The following is a 26,814-nucleotide window of genomic DNA, read 5'->3' on the forward strand; positions in this document are numbered from 1 at the left end:
TGGTACATTTAAGTCATCCAATCCCCCTTCCCCAGATCATGCATCTTCATGTCCATCAGCCTGCATAGAGAGAGTAAGATTGGTACATTTAAGTCATCCTATCCCCCTTCCCCAGACCATGAGCCTTTAATTAACCTCCTCCCATAGTCAATCACTGAAAAAAGACAACTTTTTCACATTTGAATATAAAAAGGTTTCCACAGTGATTTATGAAGGATTTAGTTCAGTATCATGTTTAGGGATGCACATACATATAACATAGCACACATTAAATCATATGTAGACAACATATTGTGCAATGTAACAAATTGTCACATTTGTTAAAAACTTTACCACAACTATGTGTGTTCAGATGTTGATATTGACCTGTTTATGCCTTTTGCTTAAAATGCCAAGCTTTTGTGGCCTTTTTGTTCCAGCTATCACTCATAACAGGATAGACATAAGGCCACTTTCCACAGACAAGCCCATGGATGGATCATACTCCCACATAATTCCTGTCAGAAAACTACTACATTTTGGTAGCTAGGCATGCATACAATTTGACTGATTTCAGAAATACGATGCTAAATGCTGGCAACATGTGCCAAAACATTTCCAAAAATGTCAGTAAAACACATGAGAACATGGTTAGTGTCATGTTAAATCATGCTCTATCCCTTTCAGAAAGTGGAAAATAGTGTTCATCTCCTTCAGTTATGTAGAAGGTAATGGTGGTCTTCAGTTATGTAGAAGGTAATGGTGGTCTTCAGTTATGTAGAAGGTAATGGTGGTCTTCTGTCTTTGTACTTGATGGTATAGAAGACAGTAAATGGCAGTCATGGGAAAGACCATTGATCAGCAAAAATTCATTAAAAATCTTATTTTAGGAAATGACAGGGTTGACAAAATACATTGTATGTTGTCAGCAACTGGAGATTTACAAACAATTTGCCATCAGATTTACTGATGTTGTAACAATATGGACGACACCTTATTATTTACAACATACTCAGATAATCGGGCAGTGATTTGACCAAGGTAAAAAGTAAATTCAGGGCAAATCAGGAATTTCAATTCAATTCAAACTTAATTTTCATTCAAATTCTGTTTTCAATTCTAAGAATCACTATTGGGATTTGGCTGGTTGTCGTAGAGCGGCCACACAGAACCACACTGTAGGAGCTCATAGAGAGGTGGCTTTTGGAAGGAGACCTGCTTGGGAAATCAGCCTTCCGCCGCCAACACCAGTCCCTCACGAGCCTCAGAAAGATGAACTTGAGCCCAAAGTCCACAGTGGCCTTACTCGTACTGTCCATCTCAAATGAAAACCATGTCTCACACTCAAGCCAGCCACACAAGTCCCCCTGTGTGTTTGCGTGTGTTTAGCGTTGTTCCCCGGGCTTGGCGCGTGTCCTCCTCCGTGAGCTGTGTGTGTCTCAGAGAGTCTCACATCGTCTCTCACATGAGCCTCACGCTGCTTTCTTCCCGCGCTGACTAGTGATGGCCTCAAGCTTTTGTCTGAAGGCCTCGGCCTCCTGCTCTTTCTTCAAGAGCTGCTGTCTGTATTTTTGCGCCTCGCGATTGGCCTCGTCTAACTGCTTCTGAAGGGTTTCCTTCTCCTGTGGGAATAGAAGGCCTCTGTGAATTCCAGAATATTCTTCACACTAGGTCTTAAAGAGCACCACATCTGTTTTGACCCAAATCAATCCCATCTCAACAATATGATATGTAAAATGTATGCTTACAGGACTGCATGTATCTGAAAATATACCAGCACATGTAGGGTAAAGTCTTTGGTGATTAACACCGAGTGTTTTTACATTGAAATTATCATCCATACAAATGGAGTTCATGTTACGTTGTTGAGTTGAAAAACAATTCACATTTACAAAATCACTAAATTAGATGGCTTGCAGGAATGAGCAGATGGATGAAACAGATTGGAAAAAAACACATCAATGAATTATTTTCATTGACAGAAATGGTGATTGGTAGGTATAGATTTTTAAACAAAAGAAATGTTAATAATAATGTACAGTGACTGGGGGTCTATTGAGCTGGTCTCCAAAGGCATGCATGTCCCCCTTTTAAACTTGAGTCCCTGTTTCCACTACCTTCGTTGGAAATACTGAACCTAAAATGACAAGATCATCAATCATAAAACAGAATCATCCTCTCTCTCACACAAAAACTCCACACATGGATGCAGATGTTTCATAGGACACAGGTGGAGGGATGGGATGCTGTTTTACCTCTATTTCCTGGCACACTGTGATATTTTCCAGCACTTCTATGCGCTGCCGTTTCATAGTGGGCTCCTCACTGATGACGGTCTCTTCTGCGATGTCAGTGGCAGGAACTGTCAACACTGAAGGTTGAGCCAGCATTAGGTACTCTTAGTATGTCACAAATGAAACAATTCAGCCAGCGTTAGGTACTCTCAGTATGTCACATATGAAACAGTTCAGCCAGTGTTAGGTACTCTTAGTATTTCACAAATGAAACAGTTCAGCTAGCGTTAGGTACTGTCAGTATTTCACAAATGAAACAGTTCAGCTAGTGTTAGATACTCTCAGTATGTCACAAATGAAAACGCAAAAAGCAATGCCACAGTATAGTCTGAATGACCTAAAAGCTTTGTGTGAACGTTTCAGTTGACTGATGAATTAGTGACTTGGCACTACATTATACTATTTTGGTGATATAGTGACTAATACTCTAATCAATACTATCAATACATCCTAAAGGCCTGGTCATCCAGCGCATTCATACAGGCTCATGAACATAGCCTGGCTAGGGATATTTCTGTAAAATCAATAAGGTTATTAAAACATAGTATTCTGCAATACTATATTTTCTTCGTCAGTGCTTCATTAAATTAGGCCCACGAAGAGCCCAGAAGGCTCAACAGTGGTGTGTGTCTGGCGTCCCAGGCCCACCCCCCTCAATACTCACAATGGGTTAGGACACATGCCACTACCGGAGACAACACATACACCTCAAAATGCACCTTAAGCTCTACTGAGACACTTCACCACAACACCATGACCAAATGCCAGTCCAATAGGGTTGTTCAGCTATACTTAGGCCCATTTGCTGGTGGCTTTAAGTATGCCATCTTGAGTCATACTTATGTCCCATTGATTAAGATGGCTCGTAGTGTGGTCTGTTCAGCTGTACTCATGCCCCATTGATGCAGGCCCTAGGTATGCAAAAATCCTTAAGATCTGGCAAAGTATGCCACAGTTGCATGGCAACTCAATCCTGACATTAATTCACAGGCCAGTTAGTTACGATGGTTGACTGGGTTGCAAGGAGATTAAATATTGCAGTAAATGGTTTTCCAAGTTACCATTACTTTGTATTCACATTTCATGCATGAGGCATTTTCTCCATAGAACAGGGATTTTTTAATGATCAAACAAATCACTCTGTGGATAACGAATTTCTAGGTAGTAACTGACCTTGCTGACCATCTGGCATGGTCACGATGATTGGCTGACCACCCGCCTGGAGGTTGCCCAGCTGAATGCCATCTGTTACGATGGTAATCACCTGCTGACCACCGGCGTTCACGACCTGTTGAATGGCACCATCCACAGTGTCTGCAGTCACAACCTCCTCGGTCGCCATAACTGCAAAACCAGACACCAGAATGATGCATTTTTAAATATGAAGAGAAAAGGATGAAAGGATTTCTTGTATACCCAAACCTGTGGAAGTCTATCCCAAAACATGTGGGCAAGTCAACAACTGGATGAACTTGTATCCCAAACTTGTATCCCACACATAGTTCATGGCTATACAAAAGGTAGAAATCTCCTCCTATAGTCCTATATGGGACATTAATGCAAGTAATCAGTACATTTTGCTGACAGAAAGGACCAATTATGTCCTGGTTTGTTTACATAAAGTTGCACAGATCAAAATGTATCAAAACATCAAAGTAATTTATAAGTAACATATTGTCTGGAGGTTTTTGCATTGTTCATGAATGGGTTAGACTAATGGGTGGGTCTATTTACCATAGAGATTGGCATAGCTGTTTTATCCATTGGTTTGACACCAAGACATTCATTTTTTTGTAGCACCCGTTACTTATTTTGTTACACCAATGTGTTTACCAACCAACATTCTAAATTACAGGGGTAAGTGACAAATAGAAACACATCGCCAACCACAGCTAGCAGCAGAATGAAGAGCTATAAAATAATCCCACAAAAGATAAATGACTGGAATATCACTTTAAGATCAGTATTCCCCCAATGCAAATCTCACGACTTCAGTCTGTCCGCATCTGATACACATACACCATCATGAGATGATTTCCCATGAAATTGTTATGACATCAACTTTAAAATGATCATTCATAATCATGGCGGGGACAGAAAACCTTAAGCATTGTCCACCTGAGGCAAACACTGGAATAACCTATTATTCTTATGACGTGGTTCTTTGATGTAGCAATAAGGCGTAGAAGAAAGGAATCAGACCAAAAGCTTTCTGAGCCAGAACAGTGGCTTTCATCTAGTGGATAATTATTGAGATTCACAATGTCAATATAGAATGTTTGTTCTTTCCTCAATAATTTTTTAGTAAAAGAAATAGTACAAGAGACAATACAATGAAGATATACTAGAATATAACGAACATACATTGATCATAACATATCAGATGAATAAAAAACAGACAATTTATGAATTTACCATAATGAATGAGAAGACATAAGAATGAATAAGCGTAAGTCATGGTAGGGCTCCTATAAAGGTGACATTTCTTTCACAAGTCAACAATCTACAATGCCAGCTCTGGTCCCAGTACAGGCGATAAAAGAGGCAGCACCTGTGCAGTTCCCAAGGACTGACATTTTAAAAGGCAGAGACAAAACCCCATTCACGTCATAGCTGTAGGTTAAGCAAACAGTTCAACTCCGGAAATCATCATATTACATAACTCCAGCATGTACAGCAAACAATCAAAATGAGTCCTTTTCTATTGGTGTGAACACTGAAAGACATAGGACAAAAGAATATCAAGCTCACGAAACCCCATTCATGTATGCATGTCATAGGATTAATCATATACCTGATTATCAGCAAAGAAACTGCTGTTGCCAAAATATTCCACCATTATGATGCATTAGTGACATAAAAAAGTGAAACCACAGGCTTGTATGCTAAAAGAAGCCAAATTACTTGACATATGAGTTAAACTTGTCTGTAAATTCAGTCACTATAAACATGCCATCAGCCATAACTCATAATAACAAAGGAGGGAATCTGTCTTTTGGTTTTGGTCTCTGTTTCAGGTCCCTCAAACAGGGTGACAGGCTGTTGGGTTACCTGATGCCCTGTTCCCTGTCGCCATGTGTAGAAGCAAGGGTCATCAGAGAAGAACAAGGCTTCTGTGTAAGGTCACTCAAACAGCAAAAATATGATTCGATGTCCCTAATCATGGCTTAAAGTTCTAGTTGGTCTCTGTAGGCCAATACATCATTTTCACTCTCCAGAAAATGTCACAGAATTCTGGAAGCTTAGCTCACTGATTACATACTAAACGGATATAATATGTGCAGTGTAATCATATTATAGTTTATTTTGTGTTTATGTTTTTTGTATGTTTTATTTTTGCACGTGCAATAGGATTGTGAAGATATGACAGGAAAGATGACAGATGAGGGCTGAGCTTGAGAAATGACCTCAGGCTGGAATTGACCCTGGGTCCTCATGGGCACTACACCCCTGTATGGTGTGGGGCGCCGCCTCTGCGCTACAGCTCAACCACTGTGTGATTAATTTTAACAGCATTGATTCCACTGAATAACAAACACACTCCACAAAACTAAAACTTTAAAGTCTGTGAACACTATAAGATTTGATTGTCATGAACATATAATTTTTCTGACTGAGGCATTCCAGACCTTTTTGAAGAGGAACATTTTCAGGACGAGAATACAGCCTGGCAGTTGATTTCCACAGAGGAGGTGTGAATGCCTTACCAAACTGGAAACACTGAAAAAGGATTGTGAGCAGATTTATGCAGACAGTGAGCTTTTGGGGAATTGAGAAGTGAAAAATGCTTAAATACACTGTCAGGAAGAATACCGGTAGGGAATAGCACATACTGTTGTGGCAAGCCACGGAAGACCAGCTTAGTAAGAGATATGACCACTGTGTCTTTGAAAATGGAGTGAGAGATCCCTATTGGGCAGCCCAACAGACTCGGTTTGTTTTGGATTGTCGTCTTCTGGGAACTAGATTCATGACGTTGCCATTTCTTTGCAGAAAATACACCAACTTAAAGACCTGCAGTACTTTTACTGCAAACAACAACCAAGCTGGCTGATCACCTCACAGGAGAGCAGTGGTTGTGCGGGTCCAGAAACAGTGCCACTGCTGAGCTGGTTTCTCTTGCGGCCTGTCCTCCTTATTGACTGAGGTATCAAGTTCACATCCTTCACACACATCATAGGAGATCCATGCTTTAGGACTATTCAGATCCTCTAGGATATAATCTGTATACCTTGTTTGGTATAGTCAGTGTACTGAACATTCGCGTGGTAGGGGTAGACTTTCTTTGTAACAAGGCCAAAAACTAAATCAAGAATGACAACTGGCTGAGATGTCCCCAAAAACATAAACCATAAAGCAGGAACAATGTTTAGCCATGAATGACTCAAGAGGAAGTGAAAACGTTGTCAGATGAGAAGAGAAACAATGCATGGCTTAGATAAGACTGGATTTAGAAGAGGGACACATTGATCAATTTAGTTATTCCATGTACATTACCCAGATGTGGAAACTGGAAAAGAGAAACTGAAATAAATTCTTAAACACTCCAGATCACAAAATAAGTACAAAAACATGTAGCATTTCCCATAATGAATGACTTACAGATCATCATAATACAGACCAGACTTCCAATACTATCCTTGTGCCTTCCTATTGGAGGCTGAGACATACCTGATTTAGCAGAGTTCCCTGAGGAGACTAGTCCAGCCAGGTTCACCACTCCTCCTGGCCCGATGATAAACTGTGGCGTGGCTGTGTGTATCGTCACTGTGTCTGGACTCTCTGGGTTTGTGTTGATCTGGTTTTGCATGGCCACCTGTGTGATGAAAACGCATGTAAAAATGAAGAAAATCAAACAAAACCTCTGTGATGCACAAACAGGTGTCTTTCAGACCCTAAAATGTGTACCTGAAGAATCTCAGCAAGCTCTTCATTCCCATTATCCAAGGCGATGTCGAGGGCATTTTTGCAGAATTTGCTCTGGGCATGGACATCAGTGCCATATCTGATGAGGAGCTCCACAACTTCTCGGTGGCCGTGTTCAGTAGCCCAGTGGAGCGCTGTCATTTTCAGCATGTCTTTGGCGTTGACGTCAGCCCCATGCTACGGTCAGGCCCCAGTGAATAAACTCATTGTTATTACTTGAAAACAGATGATAAAAGTACAGGATTTCAATCATGATTGCTCAATTTAGTTTACATCTTTAAAGGAGCACACATGCATAGGAAACATCAAAGCACTGTGTGTCAATGCATTTTACTCTGATGGAATATTATAAGCAAGCAACACTAGGATGGGCAGATTTTGTTCACCACATTTTCCATTGCTATGGTAAGGGAATTGCCTCTGTATCATCACATGAAATAAGTGTCATGCATATTCAAGTCTTTTGTGAATCAGAAATGTCACATTTCCTGACAATCTCCAACAAGCATTTTAGCATTCTGACCAATCCCAGACATCCGTTTTACATCCATTTTACATCCGTTAAGTGCACTTGTAGGCATTACGAAAACTTAAAAATGAAATTACACTGTCATTCTATGTAACAGTGAGTTGCCAAGGTATGTAATATACAGTATAGCTTCAAATGAAGACTAAATGAATAATCTGGCATTACCTTTAGTAGCACCTCCACAATGCTAGCATGCCCTTCTGAGCCAGCCATATGAAGAGGGGTTCTGTCAACTTTGGTCCGAGCATCTCGACTTACACCCGCCCTCAGTAAAACCTCTGTGGTTGAGTAATGTCCATACTGGGCGGACAGGTGCAGGGGAGACGTCCCAAGCTGTTTGATGATTGAACTTATAACACTTATTATCACACTTTTTTTACAACCTACATGAAATAAATAACATAAAACTAAGTGAATTCACAACCTGTGAGTAACTAGTACTTAAACTTGAGATCAAATTAATTTCAACCTTAATTAAACCCCAAGCTTCCAAACAGATCAATTACAAAAGAAGACTAACACACTAGGGTGGGATTAGGACATAGGTGGTGCTCACCCAGTCTGTTGTGAAAGGTGCTCCATTGGACATTAGAATCCGTACTTCATCATCTTGGCCTGATCTTGAAGCTTCCAGTAGCTTTTTCCCCAAGTCCACTAAAGACATCTATGATAAAAAGTTATACGAATGAGCTTGTATGTATCAACTCTTATTTAATCTTTACATGCTACCCTAAGGAAAACTTTTGCGAGACAACAATATTCACTACCATAACTATGTCGATGATACTCAAATTTGCATTGCCCTCTCACCCGCTGACTATAGTCCGATTGATTCCCTATATCACTTTATCTCACTGATAAATGACTGGATGTCCCACAATTTTCTGCAGCTAAACAAGGACAAAACAGAGGTAGCTGTTTTGGGTCCCAACAAAAACGAGAGAATTAAGGTCAGTGCCAATCTAAAATCCCTATCACTACAGACTACAAATCAGGCCAGAAACTTGGGTGTTATATTAGATGCTGACTTACACTTTGAAAACCATATTAATTTACTAACCAAGTCAGCATATTACCACCTAAAAAATATAGGAAGGATTAGAGGCCTTCTATCTAAACCAGACCTGGAAAAGCTTATCCATGCTTTTATCTCTAATAGACTAGATTACTGCAACAGGCTTTATACCGGTCTTCCTAAGAAAACCCTCCAAAAACTACAGCGTGTTCAAAATGCAGCTGCAAGGGTACTCACAAAAAGCAAAAAATACGACCACATCACACCCGTTCTCAGATCTTTGCACTGGCTTCCACTGTGCAAGAGAGTTTAATTTTAAATGATTTTATTGGTCTACAAAACCCTAAATGGTTTGGGCCCAAAATACCATCTAGATCTTCTTACTCCTATCAACCATCAAGAACACTCTTCTGGAAAGGGACTGCTAACTGTTTATAGACCTAAGACAAAACATGGTAAAGCATCATTCAAATATGTTGGTTCTTATTCCTGGAACAAACTCCCAGAAACACTTAGATGTGCCCCAAATGTTGCTACTTTTAAATCAAGGCTCAACACTGATTTGCTTCACTAAGCACCCCCACAAAGGAGTACCTGTATAAACTGTGAGTTGTAGCACCTATATTCCATATGATTATGTTCTTTCTTCCAGTAGCCTACTCTTACTTTTTAATCTTTTATTTTCATGTTTATTATCTTATTTTTACTTGTTTCACTTTACTCTTATTTTGTATCCTTTTATTTATTTTAATTCTTTATTGTCTTTCCTGTTATTGTATGTTAAGCACATTGAGTTGCACATGTGCATGAAATGCACAATATAAATAAAGTTGCCTTGCCTTGCCTTGTGCTGTTGTTGCAAAGTCAGTATTTTATAGCTTAGACTAAATACATCGACAAATTTCATGTGTAGATATTTTGACAACTGTTACAATTTTCTTTGTGTCTTAATGTCAAAATATGTCATGCAATGTCACGGACCCATGCTTTGGAACCCATCTATACCCATTACAAATCATTTTTATGTTATTAATGTTAAATGCAATGGCTTTTGACTGGCTATTCTTTTAGGAAATAAGCACATCCTATATGATTTTTTTACGAACTATGTGATTACAATCTCTATTTCTGGTGTATAATTATTCTCAATTTCCCGTGCATTCTTGAAACAGACTGCAGTAATTTAAGTGGTCATGTGATCCTGGTGGGAAGGGACTTATCTTTCCAACAGAGATAAAGCCTTGTGCAGTATATTTTATTTTCACTCATCTTTTTTACACAAACCCAAATAGAATCAGAAAACAACTTCATACCCTAACTCAACGCCCAAATCGGCCTGTGATTTTGCACATCCAGTGTATAGCTAACATAAATCCGCGCTCTAAAGAGGCATGCGAGTTATCTCCCATAATTTGATATACACGTTAGTATGGTCACTCATACCTACTCAATGACTGGGTATAATAGGGTAGGTTAACTGTATAATTACAACCCAAAGAAAGGAGACAGCCTTTTCAAATATTGGTGTCAAATGGATGATCTTTATTGTTCACTATAACATTGTAGGCCTAATATAACTAATAAATCAAGAAGTGTTGCAGTAGCCTGGGCTAACAAGGTTTGACAAATTTCCCTTAAATTGTGGAAGACACTACTGTGATTAATAAAACGTCCATTCATGAAAATATGCAGGTTGGATGAGATGACTATTGCAGTTAAATTACTCTCAAAGTGGCTTTACTGGCAACCAAATGACGAGTGTGCACATTTATGCCATTTGCCACAGCGTTGTCTAAGGAGGCCGCCAAAACCCTGCTGTTTTTTTTATTTGTATCTTTGTTTCAGTCAAAATTAAGTAAACCGCCATGTATTTCTCTGACTTTTCCACAAATCCTGCCCTTTGTTTAGTTTCCGTCAGATGGCTAGCAGCAAACTCAGATTTTGTTAAATAGCTAAAGCTAGCTATATTACAAGCTACATAGCGTTCGCGACACTGCGCAGCCCATTGTTGATTTGCGCTTTACAGCAAGAGCCTGTCTGTCCACCATTTTCTTTTGCTTAGGATAATAGCATTTATCTGCCATAGGAACAGTAAACGACTATATTTAATTCGAGTAACTTCTTATGCACGAATGCATGATATCTGCCAAGTTAATGTAATAAACAGGAAATCGTTAGAATGATCGAGGTTCCGGGGGAAGTGGAATATTTTTTACCAGCAAAGAAGACACACCAACTTCCACATCCGGTGGAGCAACATAAAACACCCCGACTCTGACCTGGAAAAGATTCTTATTGCCTAACATGTTGATCATTTTCAAGTCTTACCTTGCGTTATTTTCTTAAAGTAATTGTTGAAAAAAATGAAGACCCCCGTAACTCAGCTTGTGTAGTTCTTTACAGACGGCCTCTCAGCGCTCAATTTTTAACTGCGGGAAAAGTGCCCGTTCTTCGTGCGGATGTATACCATAACCATGTTTCAAATTACATTAGACATTCTGAGACCTTTATCAAATTAATCAGGATTTTATATAATCCACTTTGCCAGTAATAACTGGTTCTTGTGGTGTCTGATTATGTGGCAGTACATTTTACTTTAATGGCGAAGAAAACATAAACGTGTAGCAAATATTGTCTGTGCGGAGTGATACAGAACACCAAAGCTAATGATACTAGCTGGAGTACATGCCCAGAACTTATGGTTCATGCACCCCATGATGTCATTTAGGCTGTTTTCTTCATGATGATTACGGCAATCTCTGCCACAGCGATGAACAGTAACGTTAGTTTCTCTATTTGATTAACTGGTCGCACCACGGATGTAATTCCACACCTCCAGTCGCAATTTATCATTTCAACGAACACTTCGCTAGCTCGTTTGATCCAACCTACATTCATAAAAACGTGTGGAAGTTTAAATGTGAAAGTTGCATACGACTTAATGTAAATGTCACATTTAACCCTGTAGTGTTTAGTGGCAGTTGCGTTCTGTCACCTACAATATGTTCCTTATTTACAATTTCTGATATTGCCGTGTGTAACGTGTTCTGCAGCACACTGTCATTAAAGCGTATCCAAGTTAAACATCTCACGCCCCTCTGGAGTGAAAGGTACAGGAACTGTTCCGGGAATCAACTGTTGGAGTAGCAAAATAAATCTCGAGGTAGGACAGTTACTTTGCCGTGGTGTGGTTGCTTTTTTTCGTATGTGTGTCTATTCACGCGTGTGGTTGTTTCAGACTGAGTGTGTTGTTTTTGGTAATTATCCAATTAGCTGTCTAACGTTACTAGATATTTTCAAAACAGGAACCTTGTCATGTAACGAGCTAGCATGTACGGCTAGCCAATTAGCATATGCTCCAAGGTACTGTACTTCCTGGATCGATATTCTTTTTCACCACAAACGTTTTACACAGCTCTACATATTTGTTGAGGATCCATTTCTGTTACAAGACTACCTTCTTAGCTGCCGCGTTGACAGCACGCGTTTTTGAACATACTAGTTGGGAATAAAGTTATAACGGATTCAGGAGCTTCCCAGCTAGTTTGCTAGCTGGCTATCATAGCTAGATTGCTAAACTACCAGTTCTGTAGCGAGTTAGCCGTTGTCACTTGTTTAGAGCTAGCTAGCTAATAATGTTAGATATGTATACGTTATCTCATATTCAGTAAGAACCCAGCAGCAGAAAGGTGAATTGTATGTGCTTCTTGTTGGTTTGTCAACATGTTTGTGATTCCTTTAGCATGCATGGTATAGGTTCAGCCAGTTGGCTGAAACAACAACAACAACTTGTCATGAACTTAGACACCAGGTTCTTATTTTTGACATTGAGAGAATGGATGTTCTATTAAAGACGATCTTTTTATGTCCCTCTTTGCAGGCATGACATTTATGACGAGCATGTGAGAGCATCGACTTCTGCAGGTGAATGTTAAGCTCAATTTATCCGCCAAGATGCCGGCTGTTTCCACGGGGGCGAAAGAGCTCTACCTGTCAACGTCTCTGGGTGAACTGAACAAGAAATCAGAATTCAAGCCGGACAAAACCAGCACAAGGCAGTAAGACCTAGTCAACCTTTGTTTGCTTTAGAAATTATGTCACAAAAGCAGATCATTACCTTCGTTACCATAAGATAGTAAGACCTGGTAAACGTATGTCTCAGAAGCAGTTCATTACCATTTTACACATGTACACCACAGTAAAGAATAATATGATGCTCAGGATTATATCCCTTCCATGTGCAGTATAACATTCTTCCAGAAATGAAGTCTGTGATCTTAAATAACATCAAGGAAATTATAGTGAGAATTAAACTGTGCATTTGGTTTTAGTTATGTTCAGAGTGCCTGTAAGATGTTCAAAGCTGCAGAGGAGTGTCGACTTGACAGAGATGAAGAAAAGGCCTATGTTTTGTACATGAGGTACCTGACAGTTTATGATGTGATTAAGAAGAGACCTGACTTCAAACAGCAACAGGTACAACAAACCGTAAAGGCTGAGGTTAAACTAGCTTTTATTGTTTAATGTAGTTGGCAAATATATTTAATTGTATAGCAATAACAGTAGTATATCCTGTTATTCACAGTAACCTGACAGGTTTAACTTACTTTTTTCTCTTCATCTTTCTCTTAAGGATTATTACTTGTCAATGCTTGGACCATCCAGCTTTAAAAAAGCCATCGAGGAAGCCGAGAAACTATCAGTCAGTCTAAAGCTCCGGTCAGTCACATGTCGTTAACATTGAAACTCCTTAGATTCTCAAAAGATTCATGTAATGTTTTTTTTTAATACATTGTTCTGTAAACCTGTAATCAGATATGAGGAAGTTGAAGTACGCAAAAAACTTGAGGAGAGGGAGAAACAAGAGGAGAAGAGACGAAAAAAAGAGAAGCAAGAAAAGGATGAGGAACGATCTGTATCAAAAGGGTCAACTGTCTCCAACAAAGACAATAGGAAGGTACTACCTCCTAGATCATCACTTTTGATCATCAGATACTTGTTATGAAATCATATGTTGACAGTGCAGGCCACATTTTCTATTTTCTTTTCTGTGGGAAATATGGCTATGTACTCAATGGACCCATTCATCTCTGGGTATTTTGATAGGGGAGTTCAGAGGTTGGTTTTAGTATAATTCATCTTTTAATGGTACCTTGAGCTCGACCAACACAAGAAGTGATTAATGAGTCAGTACTTACCAAGTCATTTTGGACTGAAGTGACTGGAAGTTATGATTTGTGTTGGCTTCAGTTTGTTGATCATTCAGCTGTTTTTTTTCCCGAATTATATATATATATATATATATATATATATATGACAGCACTAATATATATATATATTAGTGTTGTCAGTTTAACGCGTTATTAACGGCGTTAACGCAAACCCATTTTAACGCCGTTAATTTTTTTATCGCGCGATTAACGCGATTTAAAAAAAAAAAAATTTTTTTTTTTTTTTTTAGATTAACGTTCTTTTTGGCCTCGCAAACTGTGTAGTAGGCTAACGTTACGGTTTGAGTGAATGGTGAGCGCGATACGGCGAAATGGATGATAAAAAACTTCTGAATGGAAAGTTTACTTTTAAAAGTTGTGTTGTGCAAAAGAAGTGAGCTTCACTGTTGTCTGAAAATGTCAACAGGCAGCTGGCTGAAAGCAAAGAAGTAGTAGGCTTACCTTTTATTGGTAACCTAACTGTTACGGTTCATTGTTTCTGAAATAAAAGGCCTGACTGTTATGTTCCCAGCAAACTTGAAAAAAAGAAAATATTAAGCCATGGTTTAACTGCACTATAGGGTCCTTGTTTACCTGAAATGTGCACTTTATAATTTAATTTTGTACCGCCCTGTTTGGCAATGTTGGTTTTCAATAAAATAAAACATTTGCATAAAGCAAGCCAATCCACTTTTCCATGTTGATAAGGGCATTGAAATAAAAATAAAATGATGGAAAAAATAAATAAACAAAGGGACATTTAGAATAGATAATAATTTGCGATTAATCGCGATTAATTTTGAGTTAACTATGACATAAATGCGATTAATCGCGATTAAATATTTTAATCGTTTGACAGCACTAATATATATATATACTACAGCTAGCTCAAGAACAAATAGCTGACTAACAAAAGTCAGGTGATACCTAACCTTAATAACCTTAATTGTCCAATGCAGGTGAAAGGGGAACAGAATGACTCAAAAAATGTACCATCTAAAGGTAAGTGTCAAGAGCTGTGTGTGTGTGTATCTGTATGAGTGTTGTAGGTGTGGAAGACATGTGGAATGATTGATGAGGGTGGTTCACCAAGCTTGAACTTTCTGTTACTGAAAAGAAAACAATGCATTTTTCAAAAGCTGTGTTATATCAGTTGGTATACCCGGCCTTTTGAAAGCCAGCCTTTTTTTGTGGAGAATTTTGGTGCAACCCGCACTTTAACAAAGTGACTCCAAACATACACTCCTATAATGTCTGGCCACACGTTGAGACCCATTGAAATGACAGTAGTTCAGTGAATGGTTTCTTGGGACACTTTCCCTCATCAGCTGCTGTGCCAATGGGAGGGATCACTGCTGAGAAGCTCTATCGCATGATGATTGACCAGAGCCTCAGTGTCATCGTTATGGATGCCAGGAGCCAGAGGGACTTTGAGGAGTCGCAAATTCAAGTTCCGGCCCAGAGCTACATCAGTGTCCCAGAGGAGGCCGTCTCTCCGGGGTAAGAGCTCATCACTCTTCCATGATCCAGAACATTCCAAACTGAGTTGGCCGCAGTATTAATATAGCCATGCCAAGATAACAAGGGTTGACCTAGCCTACTATTTGGCTGAATTCTTATACACAACCACCAAAATAAACAGTTTTTAGAATTGTCAGGACCTACAGTGAAGAACTCTCCACAGCACAGTCCCTCACAATGCCCCTATTCAGATACATTTGCATGTTGTCATTTGCATATAGTTGCTGACCATTTGGACTGTTTGCCAAACAAGACCTGTTGAAGTGTAAATAAATATGAATGTCACTATCACATTTGTAGGATAACTGTAAACCAGATTGAGGTGAAGCTTCCGGAGGCCTCAAAAGAATTGTGGAAGCGTAGAGGTTTTGTGGATTATGTGGTTCTGCTAGACTGGTTCAGCTGTGTCGCAGACCTCAAACTGGGGACCACACTGCAGAGCCTGAAAGATGCCCTTTTCAAGGTAATACACTTTTGTGTCGTATGCATGCAGCACCACTCCGTACATGGAATATATGTTGTTAGAGCACAATGTTTTTTTTTTTTTATCTACACAATATGGCTCCGTTTGTCATGACTAGTGCAATACCGGTACAGTGGTAGAGGCTGTAGATTTTGAGAGCCTAGAGGAACGGTGCATGTGGTTATACTACAATGGCCATGTCTGTGCTCCACAGTGGGACAGCACCACCATTCTCCGCAGTGAGCCCATGGTGTTGGAGGGTGGCTATGAGAGCTGGCTGCTCTTCTACCCCATGTACACCACCAATGCTAAAGTCAAGCCACCAAGACAGCAGGCCTCCAGTGCCATCCCACAGCGTAAGTGCAACACAAAATTGTTTATGAAAGTGAATGGGCCACATTATGTTGTTTTAATACTGTAGAAGGTAGCTGTCTAGGCTATTTACTGTTCAGTTGTGTTAACAGGGAAGGAAACAATGCAAATATATATATATATATATATATATACACGCACGCACGCACGCACGCACGCACGCACGCACGCGCACACACACACACACACACACACACACACACAAATATATATATACACACACTTTCCAGCTCTTAAAGCAGGACGTTGTCAAATAGAGAGAAATGACAGTAGACTCTCTATTTGACAACATCCTGCTTTAAGAGCTGGAAAGTTTTGTTGGCTGTTGGCCAGTTGGCTTGCTATTCCTTAAAGCTTCTTCAACTTCCTTTTAGAGATGGAATCTATTGATGGGTTTCATCAATTAATGCCATCAGATCTGAACAGACATCAGACATGTAATAAGAGTGCAGTCTATAGTCAAAAGACAAACTAGGAAGTAAGACTTCTCTGGCTATGATGAGTTTCTAATGTTTGCACATCAGTGTTAGCTATGTTGTTGAATAGAAACAGACCTATCAACCTGAAGCACATGTTGGCGAGACATGGATGTGTAACTATGGTCTTAATCTATGACGGCATGAAAACCCTCTGGCATGTGTGTCTGACACAGGCAAATGTTTTTACACTGTGTATTCATTCATTACACCACCAATACCCCCATCCCCATATCCAGAGTTGGTTGACAACCCTGGACAGCCTGCCAAACTAAGAGGCCTCTAGTTGTTATTTAGTGTAATTGCTAGACAGAGGCAGATGAGTTCAGTCAATAGTAGAATCTCATGTTATCTAAGCTGTCCTTTACAAACCAGCGATACAAATTTGCCATGACCGTGCCCACAGTGAACTTCAGCTACCCCTCCCTGGAGGAGCCCAAACCACCAGCGGCCCCTGAGCCTGAGCCGATGGTGCAGGTGAACGGGAGAGCAGCGGATGAGGGCCCTCTACACGAGCCAGCAGCTCCAGAGCTCTCCACTGAGGCCCCCGGTGTCCTCGATGGGCCTGCTCCTACGGCGGCCGAGAGGACCAACAAAGCTACCCCACAGTCGCAGACTGGAGTAACGGTTAAACCAATTCCTCAGGTAAAGACTTTGACTACGGTGTGTGTTGACTTGTTCTGCTAGGTGAAAGATGTGTTTCACTGAGTGATGAGTGTATTAAAGGCTTACAAACAATTACTTCTTATCAACTGCTGAAGGTGTGTTTAGATGCCTCAACAGTGTAATTCTTTGACAAGTCACTTAATCTTATAGAGCTGTATACATTTACCTTTACCTGTCTCCAGATATGTACCACAAATGTATAATGTTTATGAAAAAAAAACACTGGTTTTGACATCTCGGTGTGTAACTTACCAACACTATTGTTGATGTTGTGTTTTGACTCTTGAGGTCATGCGGATGCTTTTTTGACATGTTTCATCTTGACCCCTGCCACAGATTGATCGCAGTAAAAAGCCCTCGGTCAAAATCTCGGACGGCACCAGACCCAACGAGCCCCAAACCAAGGACTCTCAGCTGCCTCAGAACGGCCCGGTGATGCCTGTCCGCTCGGTGAAGCCGTTCTTTGAATCCGGCGGGCAGCTGTCGGAGGAGGAGCGCAGCCAGATCCACGCCGAGGCGGCCGGCGTGAGTGAGAAGGCACGCTGGGAGATGGAGCAGCGCAGGCAGGCCCAGCGATCCCAGGAGGAGGAGCAGGACGAGAAGGAGCGCCGCGCCAAGGAGGAGAGGGAGGAGAGGCAGGAGAAAGAGGAACGGGAGAAAAAGAGGCCAGAGGAAGAGGAGGAGGAGGAGAAGAAGAAGCAACAGGAGCGGGGCAGGCTGGAGCGGCAGAAGGCTGAAGAGGAGGATCAGGTGCGAGAGGAGAGGATGAAGCGAGGGCAGAGGACGCAGCATGGAGAAGCACAGCCTAAGAGTGTCTCACTGGACTCACCCATGCCCAACAACATCGTCAGTGAGATCAAGGTGGGTCTGATCACGCATCACCAAACATATGCTTCTCACTGTCCTATAGATGGATTAGTGTTCATACCATAGTTCATTAAGGAATGTTTTACAGCTGTGTATATACATAAAGGAAAACCTTAGTCTTTAACTGGCTACTTTTGATCATTTTAGTTAACGTTCAGTAAAGTTATAGTGTAGAAACGCTCAACAAGCTTGGTTTTGGCTTAGCACCTCTGAAAGTATTAAAGATGATCAGATTAGCATTTTCATTTCATTTGACAATTGCCAAATGACTTTCAGTGTCACATGAAATCGTGCGCGCATATTAGTTAGCATTTTCTGAGGAGTCAAGACTGTAACTCTGAAATGATCCACGCCACAGTCATTATTACGACACTTAAGCTCCTCACATCAGTAACAGCCACTTCCCCAGCAGGTCCACAAAGTAAGAGGCGAATTGCACACCACCTCACATTATCCATGCATAACTGCATCCAATGATGGCCAAACAAAGCCAAATGATATCAGTTCTTTCCTGTCTCAACTCAGGCACCACTGAAGCGTAGTAGTGCGTTTGCGAACGGGAGGATATTAAACGATAGCACGGCCGAGGGCTTTGACAAACCAAAGGTATATCAGCTCCTTACCAGGTTGTTGAGTATGGCATGCTTCTTTTGCATTGGCAGCCTCCACTTGTCAGGAAGTCCATTACAAAATTCCAAGTTTATTTCAACCCCTCTTTGGAGGTGATCATTTTATGACAAACAGAAATGGACAAGCCTAGTGAACACTACCGGAGCACACAGGACCCACTCTGCATTGTGGCCTTGATTTAGAGAGATCGGATCCGTCCACAATGGAGAAGGATGCAGTTGGTGTTGTGTGTTTTTATTGTGGCTGTTGTGAAACCGGTGTTTCTTTCCGTGCCACAGCGGGAGCCTCTAACCAGAGCACGCAGTGAGGAGATGGGACGAAGTGTTCCAGGTATGCCAGACGGGTGGATGAAGGTAAGAGGGCCACATTGACACCATTACATACAACGTAGTTGTCTTTACTTTACTTTACTTTACTTTACTTTACTTTACTTTACTTTACTTTACTTTACTTTACTTTACTTTGTATACGCCTTCCTGTAAAACTGAAGGCAGTTTAAGGCATTAGTTGCCCCTTCACGCTTGCTTTCTTTTTCCTGGTCTAGTTTCTGGACACAGTGACTGGTACGTACCGGTACTACCACTCCCCGACCAACCGGGTGCACCTGTACCCCCCTGAGGTGAGCGTGCCCCAGACACCCCCTTCCACGCCCAAGCAGAAGCCGTCGAAGCCCCCCGAGGTGGAGCGGGACCGCGAGCAGTCCAAGCTCAAGCGCTCCTACTCGTCCCCGGACATCACCCAGGACCTGCGTGACGAGGGCCAGAAGAAGCCCACCCCCACACCCACCATCAACAGAGAGACCAAGTATGTGGCATAGCGTATGTGGAAGAGAGAGTACATGTGCATATGGTACATTCCCCATAGTTGCCATGATTGTCATGGCTCCCATATTTTATTTGAGTTACTGTTGTTGATATAAGGTTATTCATTTGTAGGCTGGCTAATCCTTATATGTAAGTGGTGTGTAATTTGCGAGATGCAACTATGGTCATAGATATGCAACTGTATACAACTACTCTGTGTAACTACAGTTATGTTACAGTGACCATAAAACATTTGAAACTAAGCTAAGTTAAACTAAGCATTTTTGTTTTGACATTTGCCATTACATCTAGGCCTATAACTGCTAGCACATATGCGAAGGTTGAAATTTCAAGACCGTCAGCAGTCAAGATCCGTAGTCTGAACCCCACATTCGGAGGCCTGGGTGCGTCTCTGACAGGCCTGAGGAACCTGGGGAACACCTGCTACATGAACTCCATCCTGCAGTGTCTGTGTAACACGCCAGTCATGGCAGATTACTTCAACAAGAACCGCTATCAGGACGACATCAACCGGTAGGCTTCCATCGCTTCATTGGTGACATTTTGGTGAAAATCACATTGCTGATGCAATATTGAGTTTGCACCTAATTGAGAAAATGTATTTAATGTGGAAGTGTTATACATTTAGAACGTGAGCTGTGACAAATATAGCTAAGCATAAGTCAGGAGTACTGTATAGCTAAAAGCTGCACTGTACCATTAACGGTTCGTGTCTCTTACGTTCTACTTTGTTCATGTTCATGTTTATGCCAACAGAGCCAACATCCTGGGCCACAAGGGGGAGGTGGCTGAAGAGTTTGGCGTGATCATGAAGGCGCTGTGGTCAGGCCAGTATAAGTGCATCACTCCACGGGACTTCAAGATCACCATTGGCAAGATCAATGATCAGTTCTCCGGATACGAGCAGCAGGACTCTCAGGAGCTGCTGCTCTTCCTCATGGACGGCCTCCACGAGGACCTCAACAGAGTAGGGACAGACCCTTCGTCTACACACACACACACCGCACGCAGAAATGCGCTTGCATAATACAAGTCATTGTCCATAAAATGAGACAAGTAGATATACAGATGGATATATACTCAAGTTTGACTGGTCTGCTCTGTACATATTTCAAGATCTCTGGATCACGATGAAAGGAGAAGATCTCATGTTTGTAGATTTAACGGTAGTGTAGATAATGCAGCTTGTCTTGAGGAGATACTTCAGATTAGAAGCCTGAATGGGGAAATATTTAAGCCCCCAGTTTCATGCTAGAGTGATTGTATTGTGAAGCTGTACTTCATCCTTTAAGTCTCTCTCCACCATGACATTACACTGCTGATCAGTGTGCTGCTATTAGATGATCTGTCAGTCAGCAGTGTGAACCTTTTAGAATTCAACACAGCCAAAACATGTTTACTTAGCTACAGCCCTGAAGCTGTAGTTCATGTTTTGCTGGTTTTGAATGGTCATGAACTGAGTGACCTGTGTGTATTATGGGTGTCTCATTTGTGTCTTTTCCTGTTTGTTTTCTTTTGTTGTGATGGCAAACGTAGAGAGTAAGTAGCCTTGTTCAGCGCTCCTGTTCCTTCTCGAGTGTGTTGCGTTGCTGTGTCCAGTCCACATCACATCTGTCTTGAGTCGCTGTCCACTTCAGAGACCTGCCGCTCATGAACCCCCAGCTCTGCCCCATTCCAAACCACCATGCTTGAGATGTATGGGCGCCACGCCATAGAAAGAGATAAAGACAAAGAAGCAGAGACGAGTGAAGCAGCTGCCTCGTCATGTTAAGTCTCGTTTTGAGGCACTGCTCATGCTTCCGCTTCTATTCCAATCATATCTATTAAGTGCAGAACTGTGAAGCATCCAGAGACCATGGTCTTACTGGTATTAGCCTGCTCTACATGAACGTGTGGGCCATTACTAAACCATTTTGAATGATGGGGAGTGCAGGTTTATCTGAACATCAGCTTGGCATAGACATTCACAATGCTCTGGTGATGTCTGATGCATCCCACCTTGTGTGCGCTTGATATGCCCCCCCCCCCCCCCCCTCTCTCTCCACCCACTGTACCGTGCGCCTCCCTGTGCCCGATGGACAGTATTGTCTGAAAGCCCCATGGTCTGTGCTCCATCTCATGGCAGCATACCTCCCGGTCATGTGAAATGTATGCATTTCCATCACCTGTTCATGGACATGTCCTCTCTATTGAATAGAAACACGCACTGAAGTGCTTGAGGTCTTGGCCTTGATTGTTACCTGGGGGTTTGGACTTTGGAACGCTGCATGAACACGGAATGAGACTGTGACGGTTAAAGGTTGAGTGGATGGGATGGATGTTGATGGAGCAGTGGGGAGATGGAGGAATTAATCATTGGTCAACTTGTATGTGATTAAAGAAGAATAGGTGTTCCATTGCTGAGTAATGGACATTTTTCTTTTTTTAAGAATGCCAACACAGTCACAGTTAGGGTGTCACTGTTTCTTTTCCAACACTCACGGGGGTCTTGTGCCCTTCTCACTCAGGCGGACAACCGCAAGCGCTACAAGGAGGAGCCCAACGACCACCTGGACGACCCCAGCGCGGCCGATCTGGCCTGGGGCAAGCACAAGCTGCTGAACGCCTCCATCATCGTGTCACTCTTCCAGGGTCAGTTCAAGTCCACCGTCCAGTGCCTGACATGTCACCGCAAATCTCGCACCTTTGAGGCCTTTATGTACCTCTCCCTGCCCCTGGCCTCTCCCAACAAGTGCTCTCTACAGGTAAGGCAAGACGTACGCCCACACACCCACCTTCCTTCACATATGGACACACATACACGTAGGTATGTATAGGATGCTTCTCCCTCAGTTGTTTTTTTCTTCACATCTTGAAGGAATGCCTGAAGCTGTTCTCTAAAGAGGAGAGGCTGACGGACGTAAATAAGGTGTTCTGCAGACACTGCAAAGCCCACAGAGATTCCACCAAGAAGCTGGAGATCTGGAAGGTTCCGCCCATCCTGCTCGTGCACTTGAAAAGGTAAGATCTCTGACAGCCACCACAGGGAAATGTGCACAGTCATATCTGCACATTCCAAACAGAAAGTCATCCCTTCAAAGAGTGTCAGTTCACTCTATAGTACAAGTACTTGTTGATTTTCCAGTGAGTCCAGTGTTATCAGTATTGTTCTAGAAGGCTTAAATATCCTAGGTTTTACAAGTGGTGGAGAGTAGTTGTGGCTTAAGTCCAGCCAGCCAACAAATGTGCCAAGGAAGTCCTTATTTAAGAGATGCAGTTTAACAGCGTAACAGGAGATTGTGTGTCAACTAGCAGATGGAAAAAGAGCAAAGAGTCTGTAAGAAACTGGGCACTCATGTTGGAAATATGTCCCTGGAGTTTTCAATGGGAGCAATGCCATCAGGCAAGAGAGAGTTTTCTGTGGAACAGTGTGTACTTCAAAATGCACTGTTAAGTTAATTTAAACTGAACTATGAGTTAGACCAGGGGTTTTCAACTGGTTTTGTCCCAGGGACCACCATTCTGACTAGAAAGTAATTTGTGGCCGACTGATGTGCCTGCACGGGCGTGCGTGTTTGTAACCGCTGCCGCCACGCCCCCTCCCCCTGCACAGATATTCTGCCTATAACACTTAAATATGTGAAATTATCAGGGTACATCGCTAGCCGCCGCCACGCACCCTCCCCCTGCACAGATATTCTGCCTATAACACTTAAATATGTGAAATTATCAGGGTACATTGCTAGCCGCCACCACGCCCCCTCCCCCTGCACAGATATTCTGCCTATAACACTTAAATATGAGCAGTTATCAGGGTAGATAACTAACCGCCATCGCCACGCCCCCTTCCCCCGCGCACATATTCCGCCTGCTGCACTTGTCAGTGTAATTTCTTCGATATTTTTCACAATATTCAAGAGTAATCTGGAAATATGTTGAAATATCAAAGCGAACTGACCAACATAGGCTCATGTCGCGGACCCCCTGCAATGCCGTCGCGGACCACCAGGGGGCCACGGACCCCCGGTTTAAAACCCCTGAGTTAGACTATCAATAACATGTGAAAGTCTAGGCATCAGAGACTCCATGATTGTGTTCCTGTGTGGACCAAGGCAGCAACCAGCTTGTTGAAGTACATTCACATTCATATTGATGCTTGTTTTGTGTGTGCTTCAGGTTTTCATACGAGGGCAGATGGAAGCAGAAGCTGCAGACCACAGTGGACTTCCCTCTGGAGAGTCTGGACCTGGCGCAGTACGTCATCGGCCCCAAGCCCAGCCAGAAGGGATACAACCTGTTCGGCGTGTCTGTAAGTCTTTCAACAAGTCATCCCTATTACAAGCCTATTAAACCTTCGAGACCCTTTTAACATTGCTTATTAGTTTACCCGTTCAGCACATTTGGAAGAATTAAAGAGTTAAGGTTGCAGATTTGGTTCATTTTTTGTACATTGATAACACTTTAAAAATGGCATTTATTCCAGGCTATTAGCAACAACACCTTTTCTTGTTAACCATGGCTGTATCCACTAACACTGGGTACCTGCTCCACTTCACCTCTCACTTTCTCCATCCCTCCTCCCCTCCTCTCCTCCTCTCCTCCTCTCCTCACACAGAACCACTACGGAGGGCTTGACGGCGGCCACTACACAGCCTACTGCAGGAACAACCCCAAGCAGCGCTGGTTCAAGTTCGACGACCACGAGGTGGCGGACATGTCCAGCTCCTCCATCAAGTCGTCGGCCGCCTACATCCTCTTCTACTCCTCCCTGTGAGGAGCGAGAGGTGAGCGACCCGGCGCGTGGAAGACAAAGGAGGAGACGGGTGATTTTAAAATGCATGTTAGCAGCGCTGCTACTGGTGAGGATGGCCGGCGCCTGGACCAGGGGAGCCCTCCCTCCCCCGCGGCCCTGGTGTGCATCGAGCCGGCATGGAAGAGCCAGAGGGGGAAGCGGCTGTGTGGAGGTGCCTCGCCTCTTCCCTGCGCCGCAGCTCGTAGAGGATCAGCTGTGTAGATGCTGAGCGTTCATCTATTTAGAACACAGTAACAGTAACGGTAGTTGAGGAGGAGGAGGAGGAGGATGAAGGAGGACCTTTCACTTATGCACCACGAGTGGTCGAAAGACCAGTATTCATTGCGCCTAGTCTGCCTGCTGAAGCTTAAACTAAGTGTTGCGCGGGGCTTCGTCCGCTGGTGCTGAGACCTCCATTCAGCACTCTAACTCGACTCTTTCCGTTTCAGTGTGTGATGGCCTTTTTCTGCATTTACTTACCTTAAGCTTCCCTTTTCTGTGAATATACCACCATTGAGATTTTAAAAGCAGTAGAATTACTTATGTACATACTAGTTGCAAACCTTGCACATTTAACATGTACATATAACCAAGGGAGAGTTGTTTATTTATTTATGAAGTGACCAAATCTGTTAGGAGAAGTTGTAGCCTCTCATAACCTAACTGTCTGCTGTTGGCTTCCAAAGCCAAGTCAGAAATCTTTCCCATCAAGCTTTCTCTTATAAGGGCAGTCTCCGAGGCATGAAATCAAACACAAATTTGGGTACAATGTGATCTTTCTTTTTTTCTGAGCCACTGTATTTGAGTTGTACCCTTCCATGACATCCTGTCTGAAAACACTGCCATCATATTAGGTTGTTTAGATGCACTATTTCTTTCTTGAACCTGTAATGTGATGAAACACAATTATATAATAATAATACTATTGTGAGCAGAATCATTTAGCTTACCCAGAGGAAAATGAAATGCAAAAACAGCTGCTACTATGAAGTATCCATCAGAGAGGTCTGTCATGTCTTGGCAGCTGATGCTGTGCCACGCTCCTACTAGAAGCACTCATAATGCCCCACAGCCATCTGTGTACTCCATGCACAGGCCAGACAGTATAACAGTGTACTGTTACACAGTAAAGAGGAAGTCAGTAATGCCCACGCCTTTCCCAAGGCGCAGTAACTGGAGCATTAACATCACTAGAAACGAGAAGATCATCAAATCTGCAGCAGATAGTTTGCATTATGACAAAAGCCGGTTGTGTTTTTTTGTGCTTTAGTAAACGCAGTAAGATAACTGCCACGTTTTTCGACTTAATCTTTTCATATAAATCTTTTGCATATAGAACAGTAAGCTTAGAAGGTAAATACTTGCAATTCATCTTAATCTAACTCGACAGTAAAAACATTGTCAACCCCAGTTGTTGATTTGAGTAATGAGAGAACAGAATTTTCATGTCTTGGAAGTACTACATCTGTTCGGCTTTTGGGTTCTTCATACTTTGATTTCAAAAGTACACAGACAGTGCTCCCGGTACTTCACCATCAGGAGCAGGTTATAACCTCAGCTTCACATACATAAACAGGTTATAACCTCAGTCTCACCTACATAAACAGTTCATAACTACTGGGAGAGGCAGACATCAAACCGACTGCTTGAGGAACCGACCCCTCCAGGATGAGCCTTGTTTGTAGAAGGGTGCACTGCTTGTGTCGAATCGGTGTACTGGGTCCCCTAATCTAGCTGGGCTCCAGCAGCAGTCTTCCCACATAGATGACACTATCTATCTCCCCCTGTGTTTCAATGGGACATTGGGACACAGGAAGTTCATATGGACTCTGGAGCTCCCAGCACACTGTGAGTCACCAGTCATTCAGCCTTTAACACTCACTGGTCAGTCATTTTAGTGGTTTAACTTAGTGGCAGTGGAGACTTCCTCTTCCTGGAGATAAGCGTGCTGTGGAGCCAGACGTCTGTCAGTGTGGCCAGTTCAGTGAGCAGGAAGCACAAGTCCTCCATTAGAATCTATTTGGTCATCGATAAAAGTTCAAAGTGAAATGATATGAGTCCCACATCACTTTTAGCATGAAGCATGGAATTATATTTCTGTTTTATGTAGGGGTTTCATTTGATTTCTTGAATTATCTGTTGTTGTTTTTTTTCCTCCATTACCATTGACATATATTAACCTCAAACATTTAAATGTATCTATTAATCCAATTGTTAAAATAAAGGAAAGTGAAACATTAATGATTGCTTTACTGCTTTTTATCAGTAGGG

General features: G+C 42.1%; 2 protein-coding genes across 6 annotated transcripts; one reads left to right on the plus strand and one right to left on the minus strand.

Moving 5' to 3' along the window:
* Nucleotides 1–184: 184 nt before the first annotated feature.
* Nucleotides 185–11,625, minus strand: gabpb1 (GA binding protein transcription factor subunit beta 1). Of its 3 annotated transcripts, XM_031569650.2 has the most exons (9): nt 9,338–10,867; nt 8,981–9,183; nt 8,285–8,392; nt 7,894–8,061; nt 7,182–7,376; nt 6,945–7,089; nt 3,447–3,617; nt 2,235–2,377; nt 185–1,601 (listed from the first exon to the last, which is right to left on the minus strand). In XM_031569650.2, the coding sequence occupies exons 2-9, from the start codon at nt 9,002–9,004 to the stop codon at nt 1,452–1,454; spliced, it is 1,104 nt and encodes a 367-aa protein (XP_031425510.1). In that variant the 5' UTR covers nt 9,005–9,183; nt 9,338–10,867; the 3' UTR covers nt 185–1,451. The 3 variants fall into 3 exon arrangements, with proteins under 3 accessions (XP_031425510.1, XP_031425511.1, XP_012670270.2); XM_031569651.2 differs by lacking the exons at nt 8,981–9,183; nt 9,338–10,867 and adding an exon at nt 11,072–11,625; XM_012814816.3 differs by having other exon boundaries at nt 2,235–2,350; nt 8,981–10,867.
* On the plus strand, nt 11,625–26,784 carry usp8 (ubiquitin specific peptidase 8). 3 transcript variants are annotated; one of them, XM_012814850.3, is made up of 19 exons: nt 11,625–11,906; nt 12,624–12,801; nt 13,075–13,219; nt 13,377–13,462; nt 13,559–13,700; nt 14,913–14,955; nt 15,282–15,453; nt 15,775–15,937; nt 16,152–16,293; nt 17,192–17,430; nt 17,788–18,312; nt 19,227–19,301; nt 19,493–19,752; nt 20,064–20,285; nt 20,529–20,739; nt 22,280–22,516; nt 22,630–22,772; nt 23,928–24,060; nt 24,367–26,784. In XM_012814850.3, the coding sequence occupies exons 2-19, from the start codon at nt 12,698–12,700 to the stop codon at nt 24,523–24,525; spliced, it is 3,201 nt and encodes a 1,066-aa protein (XP_012670304.2). In that variant the 5' UTR covers nt 11,625–11,906; nt 12,624–12,697; the 3' UTR covers nt 24,526–26,784. The 3 variants fall into 3 exon arrangements, with proteins under 3 accessions (XP_012670304.2, XP_031425509.1, XP_031425507.1); XM_031569649.2 differs by lacking the exon at nt 11,625–11,906 and adding an exon at nt 11,916–12,000; XM_031569647.2 differs by lacking the exon at nt 11,625–11,906 and adding an exon at nt 11,958–12,106.
* The last annotated feature ends 30 nt before the right edge of the window (nt 26,785–26,814 follow it).

The sequence above is a fragment of the Clupea harengus genome, chromosome 6 (assembly GCF_900700415.2).
Source record: "Clupea harengus chromosome 6, Ch_v2.0.2, whole genome shotgun sequence".
In the NCBI taxonomy this organism is placed as follows: Eukaryota; Metazoa; Chordata; class Actinopteri; order Clupeiformes; family Clupeidae; genus Clupea; species Clupea harengus.

Coding starts and splice junctions, on each gene's coding strand:
- gabpb1 (XM_031569650.2), bottom strand. CDS start 9,004: ATGTGGTCGTATTTTTTGCTTTTT. Junction 8,393..8,980: donor GGTCGTATTTTTTGCTTTTT/GTGAGTACCCTT, acceptor TTTTTATCATAG/ATGTCTTTAGTGGACTTGGG. Junction 2,378..3,446: donor CATGCCAGATGGTCAGCAAG/GTCAGTTACTAC, acceptor TGACATACTAAG/AGTACCTAATGCTGGCTCAA.
- usp8 (XM_012814850.3), top strand. CDS start 12,698: ATGCCGGCTGTTTCCACGGGGGCGAAAGAGCTCTACCTGTCAACGTCT. Junction 19,302..19,492: donor TGCCAGACGGGTGGATGAAG/GTAAGAGGGCCA, acceptor TTCCTGGTCTAG/TTTCTGGACACAGTGACTGG. Junction 24,061..24,366: donor ACAACCTGTTCGGCGTGTCT/GTAAGTCTTTCA, acceptor CTCCTCACACAG/AACCACTACGGAGGGCTTGA.